This window comes from Coffea arabica, chromosome 6c (assembly GCF_036785885.1).
Source record: "Coffea arabica cultivar ET-39 chromosome 6c, Coffea Arabica ET-39 HiFi, whole genome shotgun sequence".
NCBI classification, from domain to species: Eukaryota; Viridiplantae; Streptophyta; class Magnoliopsida; order Gentianales; family Rubiaceae; genus Coffea; species Coffea arabica.
In genome coordinates, this window is record NC_092320.1 from 14730536 (window position 1) to 14757665 (window position 27130).

The 27130-nt window shown below is 35.3% G+C and overlaps 5 protein-coding genes across 5 annotated transcripts; 2 read left to right on the forward strand and 3 right to left on the reverse strand.

Moving 5' to 3' along the window:
* Positions 1-3856: 3856 nt before the first annotated feature.
* LOC113692387 (class V chitinase CHIT5b-like) lies at positions 3857-6365 on the forward strand. Its single transcript, XM_027210789.2, has 2 exons — positions 3857-5270; positions 6088-6365. The coding sequence occupies exons 1-2, from the start codon at positions 4130-4132 to the stop codon at positions 6108-6110; spliced, it is 1164 nt and encodes a 387-aa protein (XP_027066590.1). The 5' UTR covers positions 3857-4129; the 3' UTR covers positions 6111-6365.
* Positions 6366-8195: 1830 nt separating this feature from the next.
* On the forward strand, positions 8196-11173 carry LOC113692999 (class V chitinase CHIT5b-like). The gene is made up of 2 exons (XM_027211591.2): positions 8196-9439; positions 10938-11173. Exons 1-2 carry the CDS (start codon positions 8308-8310, stop codon positions 10964-10966), a joined length of 1161 nt encoding a protein of 386 aa, XP_027067392.1. The 5' UTR covers positions 8196-8307; the 3' UTR covers positions 10967-11173.
* Positions 11174-11895: 722 nt separating this feature from the next.
* On the reverse strand, positions 11896-14195 carry LOC113693000 (class V chitinase CHIT5a-like). Its single transcript, XM_072051637.1, has 2 exons — positions 12807-14195; positions 11896-12259 (listed from the first exon to the last, which is right to left on the reverse strand). Exons 1-2 carry the CDS (start codon positions 14116-14118, stop codon positions 12231-12233), a joined length of 1341 nt encoding a protein of 446 aa, XP_071907738.1. The 5' UTR covers positions 14119-14195; the 3' UTR covers positions 11896-12230.
* A 3377-nt stretch (positions 14196-17572) lies between these two features.
* Positions 17573-19212, reverse strand: LOC113693002 (class V chitinase CHIT5a-like). Its single transcript, XM_027211593.2, has 2 exons — positions 17864-19212; positions 17573-17728 (listed from the first exon to the last, which is right to left on the reverse strand). The coding sequence occupies exons 1-2, from the start codon at positions 19104-19106 to the stop codon at positions 17697-17699; spliced, it is 1275 nt and encodes a 424-aa protein (XP_027067394.2). The 5' UTR covers positions 19107-19212; the 3' UTR covers positions 17573-17696.
* A 655-nt stretch (positions 19213-19867) lies between these two features.
* LOC113691949 (uncharacterized) lies at positions 19868-26252 on the reverse strand. The gene is made up of 10 exons (XM_027210277.2): positions 25998-26252; positions 24045-24129; positions 23447-23521; positions 23311-23347; positions 21970-22053; positions 21818-21878; positions 21630-21736; positions 20918-20983; positions 20200-20342; positions 19868-20122 (listed from the first exon to the last, which is right to left on the reverse strand). Exons 1-9 carry the CDS (start codon positions 26083-26085, stop codon positions 20247-20249), a joined length of 699 nt encoding a protein of 232 aa, XP_027066078.2. The 5' UTR covers positions 26086-26252; the 3' UTR covers positions 19868-20122; positions 20200-20246.
* Positions 26253-27130: the final 878 nt, after the last annotated feature.

Here is a 27130-nt window from a genome sequence, read left to right on the forward strand (position 1 = left end):
TGAGTTTCATGAAAAGGGATGTAACCCGTGTTAAATCCGAATTCATTGAAGCTGTATTTATTTTTCAGTAAAAAATTCATGCGCTAATTGAAATATCTTAATATTCGAGTTTCTTTTTTACAAGGAAAATGCTAATTCAATTAACTTTGTCGTTAGCTAAATCCAAGATCCAAAACTGAGTCTGCATTCCTTCATTTGAGGACTAGAATCTTGCACAGTATTCTTTCCTTTCCTTTGTCGAGATGGCCCTGTTTACTCAGGAACCTCCCGTTAAAAGTTGTTGATTGCTATATTTACGTTTGTTTTCTCCTAAAACCAATTTATTTATTTTTTTTTAATAAGCAAGAGACTTTCAAAAGTTGCACTATCAGCACCAAATACAAGGGGAAAAAAAGATACTACTGGTGCAGTCAATGGCAGATAACACTCTAAAACTTCAAAATTTCCACAAATACCAATAACTCTATGCAGCTTGAATAGATTAGCTGTTCATGTCTACTACGAACAAATTTAACGAGTGCAAGTTACAAGGCTCAAGAGAAAGATTAGATCTGATCAAACTAACCTAAAAGAGATCCCAAATCTAGTAAGAACAAATGAAGTTAAAAATTCAACGAAAAAACTCTTGCTAGAAAAATTGTAATAGAATATAAATTCCCCACTAGGAGAATCCGAATAAATTCGAACTAGGAGAATTTTTGAAGAGAAAATTGTTACAAAAACAAAGACAAAAAAAAAAAATCTAGGAAGAGCAGGAGAATAGAGGTTAAGGAATTTCTTGTCTGAAGTAATTCTAGAAGGAAAATTAGGCTGGGGGAGCTCCTAAAATCAATTTGTTGTTCGCAACTTTATAATTAAAAAACCATCTGTGTCCCATCTTGTATCTAAGTGCCCAAATATTTGGTGCGCTTAGATGATATCTTTGTTAGGTTACAGAACTTTGACGCTTGGGAGGCTAACTGGGTCCCTAGGAAGGCCAATGTGCCAGCACATTTATTAGCTAGAAATGCTCGCTCTATTTCAGATATCTGTAGTTGGAGTTATTCTCCACCATCTTTTCTTCTCTCCGCAATTTCGGCGGACCTATCCTCACTTTAATGAAATTTTCTATTTTGCTATCAAAAAAAGTGCCCAAATATTTATCCTAGCTAAGGAAAGGGATAATTTCAGAAATTTCCCTTGAGGTTTCTGACAATGTCACTCAGCTCCCCCCAATTTTAGAAAACTACACTAACCTCCCTTGCTTTACTGCTGAAGAGACTGTATAGATCCATCAGGCTAGAATTATACTTAAGTATCCTAAAATACCCTTATGCAACATCATACATCAAAAGAAAGTGAAAAAAAAAGGTTTAGTGATCAATTTAACCAAAAAAAAAAGGTAACAAACATTTTTATCTAGACTTGCTATGCTTCCACGATAATTATAAACCCAAAACCTCATTAACCTGTTCAAACAAACTCCAAATTAAACCCCAAATTCCATCAATTTTGGCATCACTAAAATAAAAAATTTTACCAAAAATCGCACTCCAACTTAATCCCTAATTTCTATCAATTTCGACATCATCAAGATTCCAATCTCTACCCAAATCACTTCCTCTACAAATCAATCATAAGCACCACAACCAATTAAAATACCCTCAAAAAGCTTCTCGCCCTAAATTAACACTATATTTTGTCTATTGATTAATCTCACACCTCAAATTATGAACCCAACACCTATCGCCTATCACCTTCCTAAACAGAAAAAGACTTGGCCAACCAGTATTGATGCCTATGCCAAGCGCAACCCCATACTCCAATGGCGTTAGGAATAGATAAATTAATCTTTGTGACAAACTACCACCAATACTTGTAAATCAAACAAAAAAATGAAACCAAATGAAGATATTAGATTCTAGTGCATAACAGGCATAATAGCATAGTCCAAATTCGTCCCTTTTTCTTTTCCAACCATAACCCATTAATTTTATTTTTTTCCCCTCTATCACAACCATGTTCATCATCTCTATCTAATTTGACCATGAAATTTTCGTTTGCTCTCTCAATTTGTAATTTTGGAAATTTTGATTATTTAATGTATGCAAATTATAATACGAGAAGAAATAAACAAGAGGGGTTGATAGTTAAATACCATGGAAAGAGAGAAATAGACAAGAAATAAATACTTCGGATAGGTTTGCATGGTGGTGTAGTTGACGGGTGGAAGAGACTATGGTGTTATAAACAGGAAGGAGAAAATCATAAGAGGTTGAAAAAAAAGAAGGGAAAGAGAAAAGAAACAGCTGTTAATTAAAGTAGGGTTGGGAATGATGACGAATTGCTATCGATTTTTATTTTTCTTTTACTTTTGGTTTGGTTTTTGTGTCCGACATATGTGGTAAATTATCTATTAAATAGAGGATATTGTAGTTATTTTATTGAGTCGAGGGAGGTCAGTATAATTTTCTAAAATTGTGGGAAGCGAGTGAAATTGTCAGAAACCTCAAGGGAGGTTTCTGAAATTATCCCCTGAGGGAATGTTCAATATTGATTGTGATGTTGGGTTGAACATGTCACGTTCCAATACAATCTTCCATTGACTTTATGTTTTCATAGTCTTGCCTTTATTTCAAAGTTTTTAATGATACAATTACTTATTACAGCCACGGTGAGAAGCTTCTGCGTTGACGGAATAAACATTAACGCTTGCATCAAAAAGGTTTATGTTGCAGAGTCAAATTTTGCTTGTATACATGTATACGTAACAGACCAATTATGGTGTTGAAATACAATTGATTAACAAATTATGGGCAGCTACTGAAGCAATAATAATGTCAAATATTCCAGAAGGAGTCAGTTTCTTGCGTGGAAATTTACTTAATTCACCTCTTTGTCAAACTCAACAATTGAGGAAATAAAGCTCTACATAGAAAAGGAAAAAGTGCTTTTCTTGTGCGTATGAAAAAATCGATGTTTTAACAATATTTGGATTTCCTCAATACCTTAAGAAATAATGCACGATATAGTTGAAAAAAATGGATTTCTTGTAAGTATCTTCGTGAAAAAAAAATAGATGTTCTTACCGTATTTGGATTTCCAAGAAAACAAGAAAGAAACAATTTGCCGATGTTATCAAATAAAAAAAACATAAAAAGCATAAGATTGATGCTAAGCCCACAACCCTTGATTAATCCTATAGCAATCTTGTCAATCTTCACATACGTTAAGGGCTTTTCATATATGCGTTTCATTTATGTAATCCTATTAGGATTACTTTCTGTTTTTTTTCCTCAATAAATCAAGGACTCGGACTTCATTTGTCTTTTCTACTCATCTTTTCTTTTCTTGGACTTTCTTGGGTATGAGTGGGAATGCACAAATCAAAACTTTTGTTAGTGCTTCTTGTTTGGTCCAAGCTTGATATTAATATATTTGTGTTTCATGTGGTTCCAAGTACCCGTGAATTATTCCCTAAATCTCGGCTAATATTTAAGGAACCAATAACATGGTCCAACTGAAAGAGATTGGCTGTCTTAATCTAGGCATTTCTAACCCATAAATAAATTATTCGAGAGTAGGCATTCGGAAGTATTTATAAACTTCATAACATGTTTAGGCATAATCAACTAATCACTTTGTATATATCAATGTTGATATATATATAAAATGCAGCATATTTTAGACGCCAATAAATGTAAGTAATATACAAGGTGGTGAGATTGTGAAATGGCTCAAGCACAAGAAGTTGAGTTGAAGTATCAAATAACACAATGATTAACGCGCAGAGGTGAACCGATCAATGTATCCGCCCACTATATATCTGCTTTTGAACAAGTCACCTGGGAAGGCTCTGTTTTGTCAGGCGCTGACCAGAACAGAACTGAAATTGTCAAAGGCTTCCCTTCTCAACCTTAACTGGATCAGCGTAATAGTGTAATACCAAAAATTCAATCAATAGCGCAAATTCAGAATCCAACCTCAATCCTTCTGGATCATGAAGCTGACTCCAAGACTATATATATGACACAATCCGAAGGGAATAAAGCCCCACAGAAACAAGAAACCGTTCGCTATAACAGTTTCATCAAAAGCTCCATTTTCTATATATTGGAAAAAACAGAGAATTAGCCAGAAACAAAACAAAATGGTGTTAGCTCCCATGAAAGCTGCTAGTAGTAGCATTTTTTGCACTTGTCTTTTATTCATGATCATCAGCTTCAGCTCTAGCTATGCTAGCCCTTCATACTCCTCTGAGGCCATGAAGGGAGCTTACTACCCCTCATGGAAAGTTGCAGAATTTCCGCCATCCGCCATAGATACAACCTTATTCACTCACATCTACTACGCATTTCTCAACCCCAATGCCTCAACTTTTAAGTTCGACATAGATGCCTCAACAGCAAACCTTCTCATCGGCTTCACATCAACTCTTCACTCCAAAAATCCACCGGTCAAGACACTTCTCTCAGTTGGCGGCGGAGGCGCTGGTCCGACTACATTTTCCCGCATGGCCTCGACTCCAGCCTCTCGCAGGAGCTTCATCCTCTCCACCATAGAAGTAGCAAGGAAATACGGGTTCGATGGATTAGATCTCGACTGGGAGTTCCCTCAAAACGCACAGGAAATGAACGATTTAGGCAGCCTATTCGACGAATGGAGAGCTGAAATCGTAAAAGAATCCAAAGCAACACAGCGACCTCAGCTCTTGCTCTCCGCAGCAGTTTATTTCTCTTCAACCTTTTTCCTATCTGCAACACCGAGAACTTACCCAGTAGCTTCAATCAACAAGAACTTAGATTGGATCAATGCTATGTGCTATGATTATCATGGCTCCTGGGAACCTACAATCACAGGTTCCAATTCAGCATTATTTGACCCCAAAAGTAACATCAGTACTAGCTATGGATTAGGATCTTGGATCCAGGCAGGGATTTTGAGGAGCAAATTGGTGATGGGTTTGCCGCTTTATGGCAGAACATGGACGCTGAAGGATCCTAGCGTCCATGGCGTGGGAGCACCAGCAGTTGGTGTTGGTCCTGAGGGCGATGGTGGGAGTGGGATTTTGTTATATTACGAGGTCGAGGAGTTTAATAAAAAGAACAATGCCACAGTTGGATTTGATGTGGCTACTGCGTCTACTTATTCATTTGCAGGAACTGCATGGGTTGGATATGATGATGGTAGATCTACAGCAGCAAGGGTTGGATATGCTCAGGCTCTCAGGATTCGTGGTTACTTCTTCTGGGCTTTGAGCTTTGATCTAGACTGGAAAATATCCAGAACAGGTACATAATAGTTCTAGTTTTTTTAACTTCTTGTTATTTAATCTAAACTTCACTTAATTTTGCTCAATCACCATTAGTTTAAGTTTATGAATTATAGTGGAAAGAAATTAAGAACCTTTCTTCTTCTTAATTTTTTTATTCCATCTTTTATCAATCTTAAAATGATAGAATTTTCGTCCATAGTATATGGGAGAAGGAAATATAAATAGGAAGATTCAAGATCTATTTCATGGTATGAAGTTAGATGCAAGAGCATTAGTATTTATATTTTAGGTGGTTGATTGAAAAATAAAATCTTCCATGAGATATTTGGTCAGTATGTGTCGGACTATAATGCTTATAAAGTTTTTTGTCAATTATTAGGTCTGCACTGAGGCTGCAAAAAATAATAATACATAACAAGTCTGGTCGGCTAAGATCTGGACCAAGTCATACAGTAGTTTTTGCCTTTTTTTTTTCCCCTCACCTTGCCTTTTTTTTTTTTTTTGGTACTAAAGTTTCTTATGGAAGGGATACTTTTTATTCATCACAAAAGGACATAGACTTAAAAGTATTCAATTGTCCTGTAGCTTTCTTCTTTAAATCAAACATAATAGTGCTCGGATTGAGTCAATATTCACCAAACACTGTAGACATTCGGGATTAGAAAGATCACTAATGATTAAATACTAGTTCTTGAATAGAACCAACACCTCATATCAAAAAGGGACAAAACCTAAGTTTGACTACTTCGAATTGCTATTACTATTTCTTGGAAATTAAAATGTCATGCTCCTAATTTACTTTTCCTGCCGTCCTACATATGTGTGTTTTGCAGCTTCCGAGTTGTGGAATCGTTGAGAATGAAGTTAAGATCTCATCTGAGGATGGTGTCCAACCTAGGCCATGTTTCATTTCATCGTGACCACTGGTGATGCTAATTGATGGCATAGATCGATATATTTTTAGTAGTGTCCAGTACCAATTCTCTATTTTTCCTATCCAGTAACAGTTTTACATTTCTTGGTGTGCAAAATTGTTGCACACATAAGACAATAATGTAACTTTATTAACTTTACCAGAAAATAGACACTTCTCCTTGTAGTTTTCACATCATTCAATTTGTCCTATCAAGTTCAAAATGCGGCATTTGTCCTGCATTTTGTGTCCTGTAAAATTTGCAAGATTTTGAAGGAAAATAGTTAGTTACTAGTAAAAATTTCAATAACTGCTATTAACTGTCATTAATTTCCTATATTCTCTCAACATTTTTCTTGGAAAGCAAACATGTGTGAGAAACTTATTTTCGTTTTCCATTGCATCACATTCTTTCATTTCACTTTCCTACACAACTTTCCTTCTATTCAAATGGAAAGTAAGGAAAAGGTACTTTTAGCTAGAGGGGTATTTTCAATCGACCTTTTAGAGTACCAATCTCCGTCTAATGGATCGACCAACCTTGACCGATTACCACCACCAAAGCATTAAAATTTGGTGAGATGGGAGGCAAGATTTGATCCACCAATTTGTCACAATTAAATGTGGCTTTACTTAAAAAATCCAAGCGGATGCATAGTGCACCCGTCTGGTTTGGTAATGGTTCAGTCCCCTCTAGTTATCTTTGGACCTCTTGAGGTCCTCCCCCTCCCCTATAGTGTAAGAAACTATCGTATCGAAAAAAAAATGATCGACCAACAATTAGTTCAACGGTGCAAAGGAATCGCCAAATGACTAGGACTGTCAATGGGGTTGGACTAGGTCAAGCCGGGCTCGTTCGGCCTGACAAAAAGCCCGAATTGCCTGACCATTTAGTGAGCTAGTCTGAGTTTGAGCCTAAAAATTAGGACCGAATTAAATATGAGCCAAGCTTGGGAGTTATTAGGTTCAAACCCGATATAGCCCCGACCATTTAATTACCTATATATATAATATTTATATTTTGATATTATGTATAATTATATATCCAAATATATTATTACTAAATACTAAATATATATATAAATTACAAAGCACAAAAATACATCTAAAAACTCTTTTATGAGTTTTCTTGAAAACCAATATTAGTAATGCATAACTAAATCTCTAACTTTTCTTATTACTTGAGTAAATTTTTGTATTGGCATAATATTGGTTGATTTCTTTTTGGTCTACAAACACATATCATCAAGCATATTTGGATTTAAATCACAAAATTATAAAAAAGTTTCAACTTTTAAAGATGTTTTGGCTTATGATCGCATGTTTTATTACTATTTTTCATGCATTTTGAATGAATTAAATATAAATATTGTTAAAAAATTTTTGGTTTATATACTTTTTAAGAACTATTATTTATTCATGTTTAGTTTTAATATTATAGTCTTGTAAATGTTAAATTAGTTTTACAACTTAATAGTTTTAGTAATTATATTAAGAAAATTAAGGAGTAATAAGTGAGTTTGGACTAATCCCGATTAAGACTCACAACCCGAATATTATGTGAGTTGAGTATCAGTTTCACATTTATGAACCCGAAACTCATAACCCGAAACCCAAAAATGTTTCAAATTAAATGAATTGAACTTGAGCTTATCAAAACTCGGTTCATTATGTCCGATTGACAGGCCTACAAATGGCTCAACTAACGAGTGCCTGATTTACTGGTTTGGCTAGTCGAGGTCGGAGGTCCCGAAGGATATAGTGTTGTCGGCAGAAGTGAATCTAATATTTCCCCTGGTGCAAATTATCAGTCGACTACCTTCCATATAATGTGTCACAAGGGACGGCGATGTTGTATTAGGCGATCAAGACAAAACTCGGACTAGTCAAGAAAACACGTTCCGCTCTTCAACCTTAAATCAAATCAAGTAGCCAATATAAAATTGGTCTCTGGATAAACACAACCGTACAAGAATATATACAAAAACAATTTAATGCAAATGCAATAACCCGAGAAATGCTTACAATTGTCACACTAACCCGATATCTTGACTGCACAAGATCGAGGGTAAAACCTCCACTACTTCTATATATGAAAGGGGAGAAACTACAGTAGAATTAGCACACAAAAAAAAGGATCATGTCTACCCTTCAATTCATCAGTATTATTTGCACTTTCCTACTGTTCTTGATCAGCTTCATCAGCACAAGTACTTCTGCTGTTGATACATACTCTTATGAGTCCATTAAGGGAGCCTATTGGCCCTCGGATAGATTTTCATATCTTCCACCATCAGCCATAGATACTACTTTGTTCACTCACGTCTACTATGCATTTCTTTTGCCTAATAATGTCACGTCTAAGTTTATGATAGACAATTCAACAGCTCTTCAGCTTGTGACCTTCACATCAACTCTCCATTCCAAGAAGCCACCGGTCAAGGCTCTTTTCTCCACGGGTGGAGGAGGCGATCTTCCATTTCAATTTTCACAGATGGCCTCAACTCCTTCTCTTCGCAGGAACTTCATCCTGTCTACCATAGAAGTTGCTCGAAAATTCGGGTTTGATGGAATTGATCTTGATTGGGAGTACCCACAAAACCCTCAAGAAATGCAGGATTACGCCATTCTGCTAGAAGAATGGAGGGCCGAGGTCATAAAGGAGTCTGAGGCAACAAATTGTCCTCAACTCTTGCTGTCTGCAGCTGTTTACTTTTCTGCCAACTTTTTCCTACATGGGCCGTTCAGAACATATCCAGTAGCTTCGATTAACAAGAATTTGGATTGGATCAATGCCATGTGCTACGACTATCATGGATCATGGGAACCTACAATTACAGGTTCCCATTCAGCACTAATTGACCCCAAAAGTAATATCAGTACCAGCTATGGTTTGGAATCCTGGATCAAGGCTGGAATCTTGAGAAGCAAATTGGTGATGGGATTGCCGCTTTATGGCAAAACTTGGACGCTAAAGGACCTTATGGATAGTGGCGTGGGAGCACCGGCGATTGATGTTGGTCCTAGTGGAGCTGGTGGAAAAGGAGTACTGTTTTATTATGAAGTGGAGGATTTCAACAAGAAGAATAATGCAACTGTTCAATTTGATTTAGGGACACTATCAACTTATTCAGTAGCTGGGAATATATGGATTGGGTACGATGATAGTAGATCGACAGCATTGAGGATTGCATTTGCTCAGGCTCTTAGGCTTCGTGGCTACTTTTTCTGGGCTCTGAGCTTTGATCGAGACTGGCAAATATCAGAAACCGGTACTTATGATTATTCTTCTTGACATTTTTACATTCGTACCTTCATTGGCTTAGATTATATTTTAAATTGTTATTATGATTTATGTAGATTTTGTATGTTGGCAAAGGATGATGATTGAAAATTTCTGTCTTTTATGAAACTGATGAGCTTCACTCACAATCTCAAGAAGTGGGCACCGGGCAGTTGGAGATTAATTTTATTATGATATATTTTCCTTTGTAGCTAGAGCATTAACTGTTAACTCGTTTTTTCATCTTTTTCCCCTCCTTATTTTTCAGTTGGAAAAAGAGGACTTTAACTATTGAACCAACTATAGTATTTTGTTGGCTAAAATACTGAGGCTAAAATACTGATCCTCATATAATAATATGAACTCCATGGATGGGACTACTAGGAAACATCTGTAGAATCTCAATGGGATCTTGTCTATGGGGATGCAAATTTCATTAGGGAGCTATTAGCTATATAGCGAATTATATGCTTTTACAATAATTGTATTTTTTTTTTTGGTGGGCACAGAAGTAATACTTTAGTGAGCAAAATACAACAATTACTACTATTGTTGCTTAGGGTACATGTTTCCCCATTTGTATTGTGGATCACGTGGTTTGTGGAAACTAGCTTTGGACAGAGAAAAAAAAAGAATTAACTTCATTTTGCATTCTCGAACTTGCATCACTTTCTCACTTTGTATTTTAAACTCTTAATTTTGAACATTTTACACCCTAATCTCTCAAAATTATCCCATTTAGGTCTAATCAATGATTATGTACTTTCACAAAATTAACGAATCAAAAGGTGGTGAAAATTAATGACAATGTATCATTTTGTTCCAACTACAATCCCTTAACCTTTTGACCAATTTTAGTTCGTTATTATTTATGTATATGGTCTCAATTATTAATATTTCTATGACACATTTTTGGGTTTTCTATGCTGTTAATTCTGCAAAAATTATCATTGACTAAAATTAAATAGGATAAACTTGAGAATTTAGGACGTAAAATGTCGAAAATAAAAAATTTATGATGTAAAGTATTCAAAATTGAAATTTAGTGTGCAAAGTAAACAAAATAACACAAATTCAAGGGTACAAAGTAGAGTTTGTCCAGAAAAAAAAAAAAATCTTTGCTAGAAAATCAGTACAATAAGTTGATTGCATTGAACTTCTTCAAGCTTTGTATACTTTCAAGAAATTTTGTAAATATTTACATCTAGAACACTTTACTTTCCTTTCCTTTTCTAAAAATGTCTTACATGTAGGACCATCAATTCTAGAGGACAATCTTCTCGTCAAAATTTACTGAACTTTTTAACAACTTCTAAAAGGTGACTGAAAATCTCACTCTGTTTAATTGTTTTATGCAGCTGCCTTTAATAAGAAGGAATTAAGGATCCTCATGAATGACACCCAAAAAAATAAAGAAAAAAAGATTAGCATTCATAAGTTTACATTTCCTCAATTTTAAGCTTTAACCTGTCGTTTTATGTTTGTAGCTTCCCGATTCTGGATTGGCTGGAAATGAAATCAAGGATCACGTGCAGATATTGTCCGGCCATGAACAATACAAACTGAAAATGGTATCTTCAAATATCATTGGCCGGATCAAGGATCATTTGCAGATAAACCTTGTCTTATTTATTTTATTCTGTCCTTTCTCCACTTTGGATTATTGTCCAAAAGTTAATTTATGAAATCAATAAAATATGGATTGTCCACGAAGGATTGTAAATATCGATTGTCCTTTCTCCATTTTTTTTTGTCTTTAATTTATACAAACCAACAATTATTTCAACCATGGGTAATTATTCACTTGACCAAATAAAAGAAACTTACGGGCGTCTTACAATTGCATTGCTTCATCATCTCCTCAATTGTCCAGCCACGGGTTTCAAAATTGTATATGGCTTCATTTGGGTTGAAAATTTTGATAAGATATTTGAAATTCACTCAAATCACTCTAGTTGTTTGAATCATTTAAGCGATATTTGAGATAGTACATTTTGAACATCAGAATAATCAATGATTTATGAGTCCAAATGCGTCCTACATAATCTAGACAATTAGAAGAATTTGAGATAATTTTAAACTTTTCGTTAAATCCTTCAATCCAAACGCAGCTTTAAATGATCTTCGCAGAAGCAATTATCGCACAAGCAGATCTACATGTGAAATTTTTATTTTCAAGTATCACGAAATAATTATTTTCAAATTAATTAGTTATCACGAAAATGATCCGTACAAATATTATTAATTAGCCTGCAGGTCAATATGAAATTTAAAAGTTAAGTGGTCAATTACTAGCGATAAGTATAGTCATGTTATTGTATACTAAAAAGAGCATCCCATTCAGTTAAAGCGATTAATAGGTTTTCTTGAAAAATAAATAAAGTGATATTCTTCCCTATGTTTTGAAAGAACTATTGATTTTTCTCAAGTGGTAGATCTAAAATATAAACACAACAAATAATACCTAAACTCAACTAGAAAACACATTATACGAAATATTACAACTCATGGGACACTAGAGAATTCTCTAGAAAACTATGCAAGAAGCTGGCAATTTTATTCTAGACGGATTGAGAGTAGTTGTTTACTTTCAACAAAGACAACTTTGCAGGACATAGGATCAATTTTCTCTCCCTTTCATGCAAATAGCTCTAAAAGATAAACAAGATATGGTAATTAATCAATAGCATACGGGCAAAAGAAAAATAATAAATAAAGACTGATGAAAAGAATTAGCGAATCCTGGCATAACACTTGAGTCCATGATGTCCGGCTAGCCTTCAAATTTCTCCATCCCAAGCCATGGAAGCTGCAACACATTTACATGCACTAGTGAGGAAAGCAAACCCTATTTGTTTTACAACAAAAGCAATTCAAAAGGGCGCTAGCTCGAAAATGGACACTCATCAATGTACAGACGGAATATAATTTTGTCATGAGGGGTCTTAGTGACAAGACCTAAACAGTAATAACACCAGGGATCCTCGGTTAATCAGTGTAAAATTATTCTTAGACACAGGAAAGATTCATTGTACTGGGTAGTGGCAAAATTTTCTAGAGAAATATCAATTTCTGGTTCCAAATCAAAATATTTGTATTTCTTGTTTATTGTTCCTGGTGCCTATATAAATCATGGCATGATTAAAACACAGGAGAAATCGAATACTTTTATTGTCTGCTCTAGAAAGAGAAAGATTACTAGTGTGGAATGTGGCAAAATTTTCTATTGATTCCTTGAGAAATATTATTTGTGGTTCCAAATCAAAATATTTTTATTTCTTGTTTATTGTTCCTGGTGCCTATATAAATCATGGCATGATTAAAGACACTGGAGAAATCCATTAACATTTTATTACCTGCTCTAGAAAGAGACCAGTTCACATCAGAACCAAGCGCCCAGAAGAAATAACCGCCAAGACCCTGAGACTTAGCAAACTTAATCTTGTTTATGATGGATGTGGCATCATCGTATCCAATCCATGTAGTTCCTGCATATGAATAAGTTGACACCGTCTCACTATCATAAACTACAGTAGCATTATTCTTCAAATTGAACTCCACTATTTCATTATATCCAATCATCCCTTGGTCCCCAGGACCGACTCCCACCGCAGGAGCTCCAATTCCATTTTGGTTGCCATCCTTCAGTGTCCAGGACCTCCCATACGCAGGCAAGCCTAGAACTAGCTTCTCTGACGGTACGCCACTCGCTTTCCACGATGAAATTCCATAGCTGGTGCTTATATTGCTGGAATTGTCATAAAGCAATGCCTGTGCGCCTGTTACTGATGTGTTCCAAAAACCGTGATAATCGTAGCACATGGGATTCAAGAAATCTAAGTACTCTAGAATTGCATATCCTGAATAAGTGCGATAAACGCCAGAATTGAAGACATTGGAAGAGAAATAAACTGCCGCTGATATAAGCAGTCGGGGTTTTCCTGAAAGAAGTGACTCCTGTTGAGCAGCTACTCGCCATTCTCTGAAGAGCAACGCAAGATTGGACATGTCTTGTTGAGTAGCTGGGTACTCCCAATCGAGATCTAAACCATCAAACCCATGTCTTCTGGCCTCATTCAAGGAGGAGATGATAAATGAAGCGCGATTGTCAAAATTACTCGCCATGTAGGAGAAAATGTTTGCGTTTGCAGCTGCACCACCAATGGAAAGAAGGACCTTCACTGAAGGAGATTTCTGGTGAAGGGTTGTCGTGAAGTTTGTCATCCATTTTTCATCGAAGGAAGAGATGTTTAAATAGCATGACGTAGGATCAATTAAAGCGAATGCGTAGAAAAAGTGGGTGAAATATGAAGTAGGTACGCTTGATGGAGGAATAATTTCTGCTTGCCATGATGGCCAGTATGCACCTTTGATGCCTGAAGAAGGTAAAGGAGATGGAGATGGAGGTGGAGAAGGAGTTGTACTACAAGGTGATGGTGGTTCTGCTTTTGGTAGCACGGGCGGTTGTGAAGCCGGCCATGGGGGTAATGAGGTGGAAGATGGAGAAGGTGATGGAGGAAGTATTCCATAGGGTGGTGATACTGGTGGTTCTGATGGAGGAAGTGAAGGAGAAGCAGAAACTGCATAGTATCCAGAAGTTAAAGGGAAAATTTGAATGTTGAAGACCATAAAGGCCAGAAGAATTGACAGGAATCTTTGCTCTGCCATTATTGGACTCTTTGCTGAGTTCCCTTTCAGACTTCTGTCTGTTGATGCAATAAATAGAGATATTACCTACATGATCAAATACTTGTTTGCTTGCTGAAAATTTCTAGGAAGAGGTTGTCCTCCTTGTATACCACAACCTTGTTTGTGTTTTACTTCGTTGTATACATATACACACACGTACGTACATTCATATACAGCACCGGTGAATAACAGAATAACATTTGTGCGAGGGATTAACGTAGGATGCCACTTCATAGATAAGTTGCCGACGCGAAATGTTTTGTGGTCCCATTTCATTGTCTTGTCTTCGCTTTTTTCCTAGGAAACAAACAAGCGCAAAATTGCGTGGTGAAGCCTTGGATTATTATAAAAACACTACTATCTAATCGGATTTATGTTGGCCTGCTTTTTTGTTGCCAAATGGAATGGAAGACCTTGTAATCATCATCACTGCCTGGTCAAGCAAGTTGTGCTGTGCCATAGCATGCATAGACGTGTCCTCTAAGTTATCAGCCAAAACAAGCTCTTTTTTTTTTTTTTTTCTAGTATCAATAGAGAAGTTCTCAAAATCAGCAGGAACTTTCATTTACACTCCTTCTTTTCTTCCGTGCCATCCAATTCATCCTTTCTCAAATATAGGCTCATTTTGTTGTTTTGCTGTTACGATCATATATAATACACTAGGTAACCTCAATAAACTGATGAGTAAAGAAAATCTCATACTTAACCTGAAGAAAAAAAAGAAGAAAGCACCAAAAAAATTTTTGTTTTGAGCAACTCCAAAAGCACTTATGGTAGATTTTTTTTCCCCCTTGTTTCATCAATTTGGGAAGAAAAATGTCTTTGGCTCAATTTGTCCTAAACTTGACCTTTGCGAAACTTTAGGAAATAAACCATAAAACAAACACCTCCATTTAGTGGTTTCCTAAACTGTTTGGTAAATAGCTTTCGTCTTTATTTGGTGATTAGTAGTAGTTTCGTTTTTCCTTAGTCGGCTCGGAAGCCATGTTTAAATTGTTTATTGTGACAAGATTAAGTCTTACTAACTTTAATTGACCCTGGCATCCAAATTTTCTATACCTGATCAATCATCATAAAACAAACACCTCCATTGCGAAATCTCCAAGTATTTGTTAGTATAAGACTAATTAAGAACTCTTTTTTTTTTTTTTTTTGGGGAAACGACTCAATGCGGTCGAGGTTTGGTACAATTAGATCCGGTTGTTATATTTTTTACATTATTTGAAATACAATTATATTATATTGTTGTATTCAAAATAAAAGTGATGTACATGAATAAGATACTTATATACTGAAAACTTGAACATGTACAACAAATGAAATAGACCAAATTAGTAGACATTTAATCAAGAATGAAATCTTATTTGAACTGTCTATATCTACATCATCATTCGGAACCATACCGCATCTCGAATCTAGTGAAGTAGGATGTCTTATACATTTCAACTGTATCTCCTTCGAAGGCGTGGTTCAGACAGGAGTCAAATTCATGGCCATTGAATGGGTACGTAGATGGGGAATTTGCGGTAGTTCGTTACATAATCATGTTTTCTAGCGGTAAAGATAATCATGGAGCGGAGGGAGGTAGAAGGCATGGCTCTCTTTTGCACTACGTCGCGTTCCAAGAATAATGCGTTTGTGAGGCGCGTTTTGTTGTGTAGCTTAGCCCTCGCGCCTTCAAGTTCTGCAAAAGGTGTTAGCTTTCAAGGGCTCGCTAATCAAGGTGATCAAACATAAGAATTGGAATCCACACAAATTTTAATAAGTTACATAGAAGAAATATTACACTAATTTAACCATAATAGTTTAAAAGAAAATTTATAGCAATAAAAGTAATATTGTCATTTTGTACGTATAGTCTCTAGATATGTATGTATACATTTGAACACAAATTATTGAAACATCTATATATTGTGCTAAATCTTTTCAATTACACCAACTTCTTGGTTAAATAGACCCTCCAAATAACAATTCAATTTCGCTGCTAAAATCAAGTTTCTTTTTTGTTGTAATTTAAAATTGTGTTTCGAGAATTCCCAAAAAAAAAAAAAAAAAAAGACTTTAGTAGCATTTAATATAAAGAAATTGTAGAAAATTCAATACACACCAACTAGCTAGTTATGGTATATACGTGTATTCATATATTAAGTTGTCTATAAGTAGGGTCGTAACAAATACTATTAATATAGTTTAACGTCTAAAATTCATGGTAAAGAACTTCTATTTTTCTATCTATACATTCCAATTATATTCATTTTATTTACGTACAATTTTTTTGTATGTGTAATATAGAGATACTTGTGCATTAATCTATACATGTATCTATGTATCCGTATATGTGGCTTCAAATTTTCACTTTGCTTATCAGACCACATGTTGAACTGATACAGATGTGACAGAAAGCTATCGTATATACCATATAAATGTGTATTATATGCTATATATTGATCTCAATGGTATATCCCGCACCTTAGCATGTTGACAAGGCGATTTTATTTAATGCAATTACATTGATAATTCTAGGTGGTGTAAAATGTTTTAATTTTTATTTCTGTAATTACATAAAAAAATAATAATTATATTGAAATACTTTGACGTGGTGAATTTGATTAATAAAGTCAGTAATCTGTGTCGCCTCATTCCAAGATAAAATATTTAAAACATATAGTCTACATCGGTATGTCTTTTAATTACTACTTATTCTCAGTTAATTTTGAAGAAACCTTAAGAAACAAGTATTCAAAATATGTTTTTTTTTCTTTTTCCATCTCCAAGGTTTTAACAGGGTACAGAAATGGAGAATCCACCTTTGTGAGTGATGCTTAGCAATAAATTGATCATTCAAACAGGAACTCAATATTGGCCAAAAAATAATATGCTGGTAATGTCAATGGCAAGATAAAACATGTACTAAATTTTAATTATGTTTCATCTGCATCCGGCTAGTCTCATTTTACCCTCATTACAACTGTCTGGATTGGGATTCTCGATGTCACTATTCAATGTCAAATCCAGTGTCAGTTCCATTTATCACGTGAGGATAAAAGAAACTTGAATTAAATCAAACCAATCTGATTTATTAAAAAAATTAAAAGATACATGACAATTTAAATAAATAGAACAGTTAGCATAAATATAAAAGTGATATTAAATTGTCACTAAAAAGTGACACCGAGGATCCCATATAAAGGAATTGTAGCCATTTTTTAACCTCTTGAAAGTTAGGGAAACGATAACAGAGGTGATCAATTGTCACTGAATATATAGGCAATGAAGATGTACCACAAAACCAAATAATAATACTCTTATCGTTTTTACAGGCTAAACATGCAAGTGCAAACACTATATCTTATGCATATACACGCATGACAAGTAAAAAGCACAGAACATATAAAGTACGAAGACTAAAAAAAGGTTAAAATCTCAAACAGGAGACAAATCAAGAGATATATATATAGAAATATCTTTTTATGGGTCATATATGAAATGCTGAAAATATGCTCCAAATTATCAACAGCATCTGGATTCTGGCCTCTGTAAAAGCATGCATCTCTCTGTCAATCATATTTGCTGTCCCATGCCATAGAAGCTGCCATAAGTAAGCATTACACATAAGTATTAAACACACGTCATAATTAATTATTCACATTTTCAAAACAAAAAAAAAAAGAAATTCTTTTGTGTTAACAAAAATGTAAAAAGGAGCAAAGGAAGTTCTTTCTACCAGCTCTGGCAAGAGTCCAGTTCTCATCATAACCAAGTGCCCAGAAGAAATATCCCCCAAGACCCTGAGCCTTGGCTAACCTGATCTTCCTTCGAATCGACCTAGGGTCATCATACCCTATCCAATTGGTTCCAGCATAAGCATAGGTTGATACTGTTTCAGGATCATAAACCACAGTGGCATTATTTTTTATGTTGAAACCCACTATATCTTTATACAACATAACCCCTTGATCTCCAGGGCCTATTCCTACTGCTGGAGCTCCAATTCCGTGATCATTTGCATCCTCCAATTCCCATGTCCTCCCATACACCGGCATTCCCATGACTAGCTTTCTTGACGGTACTCCATCTGCTTTCCATGTAGAAATTCCATAGCTGGTGCTAACGTTGCTGGATTTATCATAAAGCAATGCATGAGCACCTGTTTTTGATGTGTCCCAACCACCGTGGTAATCGAAGCACATAGGATTTACAGAGTCAACGTATTCTCTGATGGCGTCACCAGGATAAGTACGAGCAACATTGTCCAAGAACACATCAGCAGAAAAGTAAACAGCTGCTGATAGAAGAAGTCGACGTTTGCCTGAAGCTATTGAGTCATTCTCTACTGCTGAACGCCATTCTTGGAAAAGGGATGCCAGGTTTATCATGTCTTGCTGGTTAGATGGAAATTCCCAATCGAGATCTAAACCATCAAATCCATACTGTCTAGCTACAGAAATGGTGGAGTGAATGAATGTGGCACGGCTGTTTTGATTGCTCACCATGTTGGAGAAAAGGGAAGTATTTGTTGCTCCACCACCTATACATAAGAAGGCCTTTGCTGGTGGATTTCTTGTGTGAATTGTGGCTGTGAAGTTTCCCATCCATTGTTCATCAAATTCAGTGACTGAAAGCTGGTAATTCTCTGCATCAAACTGGACAAAGGCATATATGAGGCGATTGAAGTATGGAGTTGGTATAGCTGATGGAGGGAGATTTTCTGCCAACCAGGAAGGCCAATATGCACCTTTGACCCCAGAATATCGAGATGCATTAGACTCCGAAGTTTCCAAACCAATCAAGACAAAAATAAACAAAAGCAACGCGAGTTTTAGAGTGGCCATTGTAAGGTATTTTGCTCGTTCAACTTTCCAGTGGCTGACAATACTATCACTAAACAGTGTATTTATACTTGTCCTCAGCAAATAAAGATACAAATACATGTCGACGTCAATCTTTCTATGAAATTCTATTAGCATGACGTTAATGGCACGGACGGTAGACTTATTGCCATGTTATGCTAATGCAGGCATACACAATTCAGAATAACTCCTGAAGATGGACAGGTGAATACATCCCGACGATCTGTGAAGGCTATTTGGGATCCCTGTTGTGAACAGTTATCTGTCTGGACAAAGACAAGATGACATTGGTTCCAATCTGATGTCCTAATCAAGATTGTTGGATCCATAAGCCTACCCTCATTCCAAATTAGGCACCGGTTCCAACCAAAATTTCAGCCAAACATAAATTCATTTCGTTTGTTTGCAAACGTATTTACAGAAGAATCCAATTTTTTTCCTCCCAGTAAAGGCAGAGAAGCTGTCAAATCCACAGACAGGCAGTACACTTTGATCTCAAATATCTGTCTAATTTACTTGTGGCAGTGGTAATTTTATCAACGGCCTAACATTTGTGATACAATGATAAAAAGCCAAATTTGGAGTTTGATCACCCCAATTAAGATCCTGTTAACTTGCGCTTAATGAATTGCCCAAGAAGTAACCATCTATTAAAAGCATATGTTTGGATAACAAATTTTTTCAAAAAAAATTTTCGCTTGCATCATAAATACATTTCTCAATTTATCTTTTTATATTTTTAATCACATTTTTATCTTACATACATCACATCACAAAAAATACTATAGTAATTATTCCAAATAATTATTTGGAATAATACTCTATCCAAATGGACCTGATTGAGTCTACATCTTTTGACAACTGCAAAAACTCAAATATGCCTCAGAAATATATGAAAACTTGATATTACTATGGCGAAATTTTTTTTTTTTTTTTTTTTTTTGCCCCTTTATACCAGAATACAGTTCAAGAATAAAAAATCAAAACAATGATGGCAAGAGACCATTAAATGGATGAGAAATGGGAAACTGAGCAGCTGATGGGATTGTATATTAATAGTATGTCGTCTGAGGAAGCCAGCAAAAGCATGTCAGTAGCAGTAGCAGAACATGTTAGCATTTTTCAGCAAAATCCTGCAAACAAACAAGCATCACAGTCAGGAGAGAGAGAGAGAGAGAGAGAGATGGTACAAATGCGGATCAAAAGCTACCTTCACAAAATTTGGTTATGGAGCTAGCAATCGAGACACCATTGAGGTTAGCTTGCTTTGCTCTTCATCCACTCCACAAAATTATCCAGAATCAAAGACCATGCTTGATCTGAATCATAATTTTCAAGGTCTGGAAAGCTTATCTGTAAAAAGAGAAATGCTTGACAAAAATTAGAGAAAGATGCCCAAAAATACAGTATCAAATTTGTCCTGAAATGAAGGAAAAATGGAGGCAATCTGTTCAGGTTAAAGTTTGGCTGATGAAAACGGCAATAGTGATTTGCTAAAAATCAACTGTAATTACAGAAAGGCAATAGTGATTTGCTAAAAGTTCTGTTTCTTGGATAGCATTATTTATATAGTTGGAAATGGCCAAAGAAATTAAAGAGAAAATAGAAAAATCTATGAAATTATACTGTTAACACTTTCTTCACCTAAATTGCTCGTGATACGTGCAAAGGGACAACCAAAGGATGAAATCTTCAAATACGCAAGTGGAAAAGAACTTTTGCTTTTGCTAAAACTCTCTTCCGGGCCAATACTCAAATAAGAAAACAAAAGATTTTCAGCAAAGGAACAAGATTTAACAACAAATTCATTGACAAAGAACTCATCAAAATATCTATAGCCCCAGATTTGAAACTTCAAATGACAGAAGGAACCAAGATATCAATGTAGGAGTGGAGCAAAGTTAGACACTGAGTCAAGAAAATCAAACCTCTTGGCAGAACCTGAGGAAGTTTAACCACTGATCCTTGTTAATCACCTTATACTCTTTCTGACTCTGAAACAGGTGCAAGTCTTATTACATCACAAGATATCAAAATTGATCACAAAAATGACTCCAAAAAGCACAACGTGCTACCCTAATAAGAGATCAAAAGCAAGAACGAAATCCCCAAACTTTGCCTCCTCATTATGATGGAGGATGGAAATGAATAGAACAGAATGACTGAAAAAAGCAATCCTCTTTTTTGTTGATTTTTTGCTTAATCCAGCACATGTTTCATGTTTGCGAACCCTGCTCAAGATTCACAAATTTTGCTCTGGTTAGAGTCATCCGTCATCTACTGAAGTTTTTCGCTATTGATGGAATTTATGTAATTAGAAAATTAGTTCAACTTGAGCAAGCTTTTCAAAGTGCAAAATACAGCAAGCAGACTTCCATTCCTCTATCAGAATGCTGCTGGTTAGCTCTTAAATTTTTTATTAAAACCCTTGTCAATTTTAAGTCCATTGAGTTTTTTATGGGCAAGAAAAAGCTCTACTGCTTAATGTCTCTTTAGCAGAACATGTGATTAAAATACAGAATGGATGGAATAGGAGTGGCCCAATGCAAAAACTTGGGAACTTTAGCTAAAACTAATGTAAAACCAACCAAACAGACACAAGCTAATTGAGACAAAATGAAATTGGCTGTGGCTACCAACCTTCAGGTACTTGGTGAAGTACTCAACCTGGGATCGATATTTTGGTCCAAGGACAAGATCTAGTAATACGCAAGCACTCTCAATGTCTACACACTTTTGCTTCTCTTCTGGGAAAAATAAAGAAACCAACCATGTAAGAAAATTAATGGTGCCATTTAGTTGAATAATCTGCTATCTAAGTTTCTTACCTGTTAGGCAGTAGCGAAATGCATACATATAGAAATCATCAAAGTTTTCCGGCTTTGAGACCTTTGCATAAAAAAGAAAATTAGCAAGTTGTCCTTGTATCTATTCAACAAGTCCATCAAGTAAATCAAGAATAAAGAATAAAAAAGCATACCTCTTTCTCCAGATTTGACAAAGATTTTTTCAATTTACTGATCGTGTCAACCTTAAGAGCATCCAATCCTCTTCGCCACTCTTCCTGAAATGTGAACCAATATAACATACAAAGAACTTCACAAGCAAAATATTCACCTTAAAGCCTACATACACGTCTTCAATTTAGCTACAATACAAACTTGTAGACAGCGGCAGCCGTTTAGCATAAAGACCAATCCTTAATGGCATTCTAGCCATGGCAACTGAACCGTTGAAACAAAAAATATATCACAAAGTCGAGAAACATAACGAAGGAAGTGCACAATCAGAATATGAAATGAACACCCTAATTTGCATGATGCCACAAGCTTCACTGTGCAAAGTGCATTTTTTAGAAAGAATGCATATTCAGATAACATCAATTTTCCCTCTATGTTTGCTCTGAAGGATATATCAAATTCAGAGCTTCCAGGGGCCAGTTTTGAGCTCGAGATCAGAAGTGAAAACTAAGTTCTTTATTTAAGCAGGACAGGATAAAAACAAACCAGAAATACTTCAAATTGAATTACCATTAACTACCAATTAACACTAGTTAATAACTCAGTTCATGGATCTGTATTGCCAGCTCCCAACACCACCTAAGTTCATGGATTGCTGTTGCCAGCTCTCATTGCCTAATGGTAGACCAGTAACAGACTTTTTTCATCAGTAAGACGTCATTCTCCATAGATGTGCAATGCCTGTTACCATCTTAACCTAAAATCACTGATGCAATTTTTCACAACTCACATCTTAGTGATATTAATATTTCTTCCCCAACAAATATGTCATCTCACTATATCATCTCTTTGCTTATCATGCGGTAGTTTACTAGAAAGTTAGGCTACACAGTTGATGAAGTAAGAATATTCATTAACTTTGAAAATTTTCCAGCAATATTAAGAGCCAATTGACTGAGATTTTGGTATAACACAAATTCTTATGTTGAAGCCCACTACTTCTCCCACCATTTTGTGAATATCAGTTGGACTTTGTATAACATAAAGTCAAGTTATGACTCACCACAACTTTCATTACTTGCAAGGATTGAGTTATGGAAGTCCAAAGAAACCAAAAAACATAAAGTATTTAATAGCCATATGTGTATATCAGCTTAGAAGCACAAAAATGTCCGAGCATTGATCTTCATGCATGTCTAGAGCACATTAAAAAACACAAATATGTGAAAGAGAGTTTAAAGGTAAGAGTAAATATAACAAAAGCAGTAATGACACCATATGGGGTAAACACCAGGGAAAAAAGAATTGGTTGAGAAGTTCTTTGAACATTACAATAAAGAAAAGAATAACTTTTGGCTTACCTGGGTAAAATATCCTTGCTTTTCTGCTTTCATCTTCCTAAAAAAGGTACCACTTGTCAATTCTAAGTGGAAAGACTCATCATACTCTTAAGTAAGACTGAAGTTATAGAATCACAGTGCTGAGATGCTAACTTACCAAGCGAGCATCAGAATCCTCACATCAGTATGATCAACTTGCAGATCCAAGCACAGAGCCTCAATCCCTTCTGGACTGCAAATAGACAACATATAACGAATTCTTACTCCAATGCCGCTCAACTTTTTGAAGTAATTTACTGGGCCAAATGATTTCAAAGTCAAACTAGATTTCCAATACATTTTCTTGTAACTACTACATTAAACAAGATGTCGATCTCAAGTGACCAGATGCCGTCCTATGACTATTTAAACAGCCACTCTTTTTCCCATTTGCTCTAACCAAGAGTGACAAATTCTGACATGAGAAAAGGATCTTGGTAAGCAATTATTTTTCAACATAAGCTTATAAGTCAAGAAAGCATATCTGATGTGTCCACAGTGACACATTTTTTAATTTTGACTGTACAAAAGTTTGCCGCAGACATGTAATTTTGTTTGTTTTATTACTTTGGCAATATCCAATCAAGTCAAACATGGAATATGAAGCGCGTTGGACTTTAGTACTTTCTGGTATTCTTTGAATCAACTTATTCAAAATGCAATTCAGCAGATGGAATACTCAACAAAATGAATTACTTAAACTAAAATATACTTACTCAATCATTCCCAATGACTTGTTCACATACGACTCAAAGAAGCTGTCAACCAGCTGTCTGACTTTTGAGAGAGCTTTTCTTGAGGCTGAAACAAGAAAACACCAAATGGGTCAAAAAAACATGCACATAGTTCTTGATTGAAATTGATATTTCAGATTTAGTGTCCTCAGCAAATCAAGAAAGCCGGAATCTGGTGCAGATAAGCAAAGATGCATACAGTTCTTTTACCTTTTTATTTGCGTTTATAAGGAAGTAATTAGCAAAATGCTGCAATGCAGTGGCTGCAAAGTTTTGATCTAAACAAGTTGTAAACTTAAGGAAGATCAAGTACCATGAGTGGTTCTTGTGTATATTCAGGATTGTACAAGATTCATTATGACTGCGAATCAGTCACATGACATAACCAGCAGCTACGATATCCATAAATTATTTACATCCGAGTGACATAAATATGAAAAGACCATAATGTATTAGATCTGTTATTTAGATGAAACCTCTCTTAGGTAACAGAGTTTGCTCAATATGGAGCTTCACTTAAATTAACCCATTTTAAGTAGACTATGCACAATAATATCCATATAATTCGCAGAGACACAGACATAACATAGGAAGTCTTTATAAGCAGCATATTATGTAATTGGACACTCCTTTTCTCAGAGAAAGAAATCAGATAGGCATTCCCTAGGATCCTACCCTAAATCAAGAAGCAAAAGCTTTAGGAGGTCCCGAATATTTTATAATGGTTCCTAACTTGCCAGAGATAAATGCAAGGCCTGCGGAGCAAAACCAAGCTTGTATGACAAAGCAATATACAGAGACCAAGAAACCATCTCAGTCTGCTTTCTGCTTCTAGGAACATGCAATACTCGCAAAGCCCGCCAAGTTGCTCAAAGAGCAGAGCCTACATTTCAGTTAACTCCATGTAAATTCCTCCAACCGCTCTATTGAAGAGCAATCCCAGCTCAGTGAACTATATGCTCACACACCATCTTCCTGAATTTGTTGCCCCAGGATGTTGCTTAACTTCTTAAATATTGTATTTCACAAGGTAGACTTGGCTGCAAATGACTGACCTAAATGTTTGGGCTCCCTAAAGGCCAGTTGGCTCTTAATCAAATAGTGGAAACAAATTTGTCCTTAGGAAGGCATTCTACTCTAGAATTAAGTTGAATTTGGCTGGTGCTGAGACCTGCAGGGGCATAAACATCTCTGCTTGCTGTATCTATTCTATATTTATTAAAGCAAAAATTGTGCCACTTGGAAGTATAAAATGCCATTCTTAATCACAAAGTAAAAGCTCCAAAGGCCAAGAATTCTGTGACCACCTTGAACAAGCATCATGTTTCAAACAACACTGAAGGCTCTAAATGGCGCCAAAAATCGCATCATTGAACTTAATCCAATCTCCACATTTAAGCATATAAACCACCTTTCCATCAGTAGTAATCGGTATCTGAAATCCCAAAATCTTTCGCTATCATGCCTTTAATCAAGAAAGCAATAGAAAACCCCAGTACAACAATGGCAATCAACTCAGATCAGACTTGAATAGACCAGATAGTTCTCACTACATAACCTACCAAATTTGACTAAAATCTTGATCACAGATTATCTGAACAAAGTAAAACATTTATTTACAAATTATAAAGAAACAAAAAGCACATGCACACATACAAAAACAACAAGAATCACGCTCATAAACATTAATTTTGATTAAAACACAATTTGAATTCAATAAATTCACAACTAAAAAAAATGTACAAACACACAAAATACACCGAAATTGAGATAAAACAGTAATCACAGTAATTCCTTAGAAATCCCATTTCTGCTAATGAAACCCACTAATCAAATTTAACAAAGAATAATCGAATTGAACAATATTTCCAATCAACCCAACGTTAGATTAAACAGAAACATAAAGAAAAGAAAGAAAAGAAATGGTTTTGTTACCAGAAGAAGAAGAATCAACCCGAGAAGATTTGGCAGCTGGGGCTGAGTTCAAAGGCCTAGATTTCCTCTTTGAAGAAGCTCGAGGCATTTTTTCTATTTTTCTTTTATGCAATGATGAGATTATTGTTCGTAATCTTCTTTTACACTGAATTGCTTTTTTCCTTTTCCCTCTCTGGAATTGGGTTTTGTTTTGCAGAGGGTTTTTGGGTAGCTGGGAGCTCTGAAGAATGCAAATGCAGTGTGGAATATATAAAGGTGTGGGTGAGTGGGTGGGTGGGTCACTACTTACCGGGTTGGGTTGATCGTTGGACTGTTTTAAAGATTTATAAGAAGCTTCTTAAAACTTATTTAATTAAAGTCAAAATAATTTTTTACTAATATGGTAAACGGATAATTTCATAAACCTCCACTAAAGTTTCTAACAATTTCGCTGCCCTCCTTTGAGATTTGAAGAATTATACTAATCTCTCTTGAAATTTATGATTCGGTAACAAAATCAATCCATCTCTAAAAAAGTATGATTAAAAAATTACTTCTTGGAGAGAGATGAAAAAATTTTGTTCCACAAATGCCCATTATGCATTCCAATCTAGGTGTAGTAGCTGCAAAAAATTATCAATCAAGATGTATTGCAATTATGATTGTATCGAAAAATTTCATGATTTTCAGCTAAGATTATAACCTTTAAATATTAAACTTAGAATGGCAGAGATTGTTTACCTGATTTAAGGTATGCCTTTTATGATTTAGCACAAAAATGAATTTCCAATTTTGCCTTTCTTCTACCTCTTTTTTCAGTCACTTCCATGAAATTACTCCAATACAAAAGGCATCTTTTTAGTTTCTAAACCAAGGGGAAAAATCCTCAAGAGCAAACTTGTTTTTCTATTTCTTTTCTCTATACTTCCTTTATTCTACTCGAGTCTTTCTTATATATATATATATATATATATATATATATATACGATTAAAATATGGTCATGTCAAGTTCTGTCAATCACAAAAAAATGCTAATTGGTGTAGCAAATTGACGCTATTTTGTATCTTCCACATTACTATTCATACTGTTAACAAATAATTCCGTTAATTACTTGATTTGTGCCATAATTACACAATTCTCAAATTTGAATTTC

What these genes read in the sequence shown, in the direction of transcription:
- LOC113692387 (XM_027210789.2), top strand. Translation starts at nt 4,130, where the DNA reads ATGGTGTTAGCTCCCATGAAAGCTGCTAGTAGTAGCATTTTTTGCACT. An exon ending in CTGGAAAATATCCAGAACAG is followed by an intron (nt 5,271 to 6,087) that starts GTACATAATAGT and finishes TGTGTTTTGCAG; the next exon opens with CTTCCGAGTTGTGGAATCGT.
- LOC113693002 (XM_027211593.2), bottom strand. Translation starts at nt 19,106, where the DNA reads ATGCTAATAGAATTTCATAGAAAGATTGACGTCGACATGTATTTGTAT. An exon ending in CTGGACTCTTGCCAGAGCTG is followed by an intron (nt 17,729 to 17,863) that starts GTAGAAAGAACT and finishes TACTTATGGCAG; the next exon opens with CTTCTATGGCATGGGACAGC.
- LOC113692999 (XM_027211591.2), top strand. Translation starts at nt 8,308, where the DNA reads ATGTCTACCCTTCAATTCATCAGTATTATTTGCACTTTCCTACTGTTC. An exon ending in CTGGCAAATATCAGAAACCG is followed by an intron (nt 9,440 to 10,937) that starts GTACTTATGATT and finishes TTATGTTTGTAG; the next exon opens with CTTCCCGATTCTGGATTGGC.
- LOC113691949 (XM_027210277.2), bottom strand. Translation starts at nt 26,085, where the DNA reads ATGCCTCGAGCTTCTTCAAAGAGGAAATCTAGGCCTTTGAACTCAGCC. An exon ending in AGCAAGGATATTTTACCCAG is followed by an intron (nt 22,054 to 23,310) that starts GTAAGCCAAAAG and finishes TTCACATTTCAG; the next exon opens with GAAGAGTGGCGAAGAGGATT. An exon ending in TGTCAAATCTGGAGAAAGAG is followed by an intron (nt 21,879 to 21,969) that starts GTATGCTTTTTT and finishes TTTTATGCAAAG; the next exon opens with GTCTCAAAGCCGGAAAACTT.
- LOC113693000 (XM_072051637.1), bottom strand. Translation starts at nt 14,118, where the DNA reads ATGGCAGAGCAAAGATTCCTGTCAATTCTTCTGGCCTTTATGGTCTTC. An exon ending in CTGGTCTCTTTCTAGAGCAG is followed by an intron (nt 12,260 to 12,806) that starts GTAATAAAATGT and finishes AATGTGTTGCAG; the next exon opens with CTTCCATGGCTTGGGATGGA.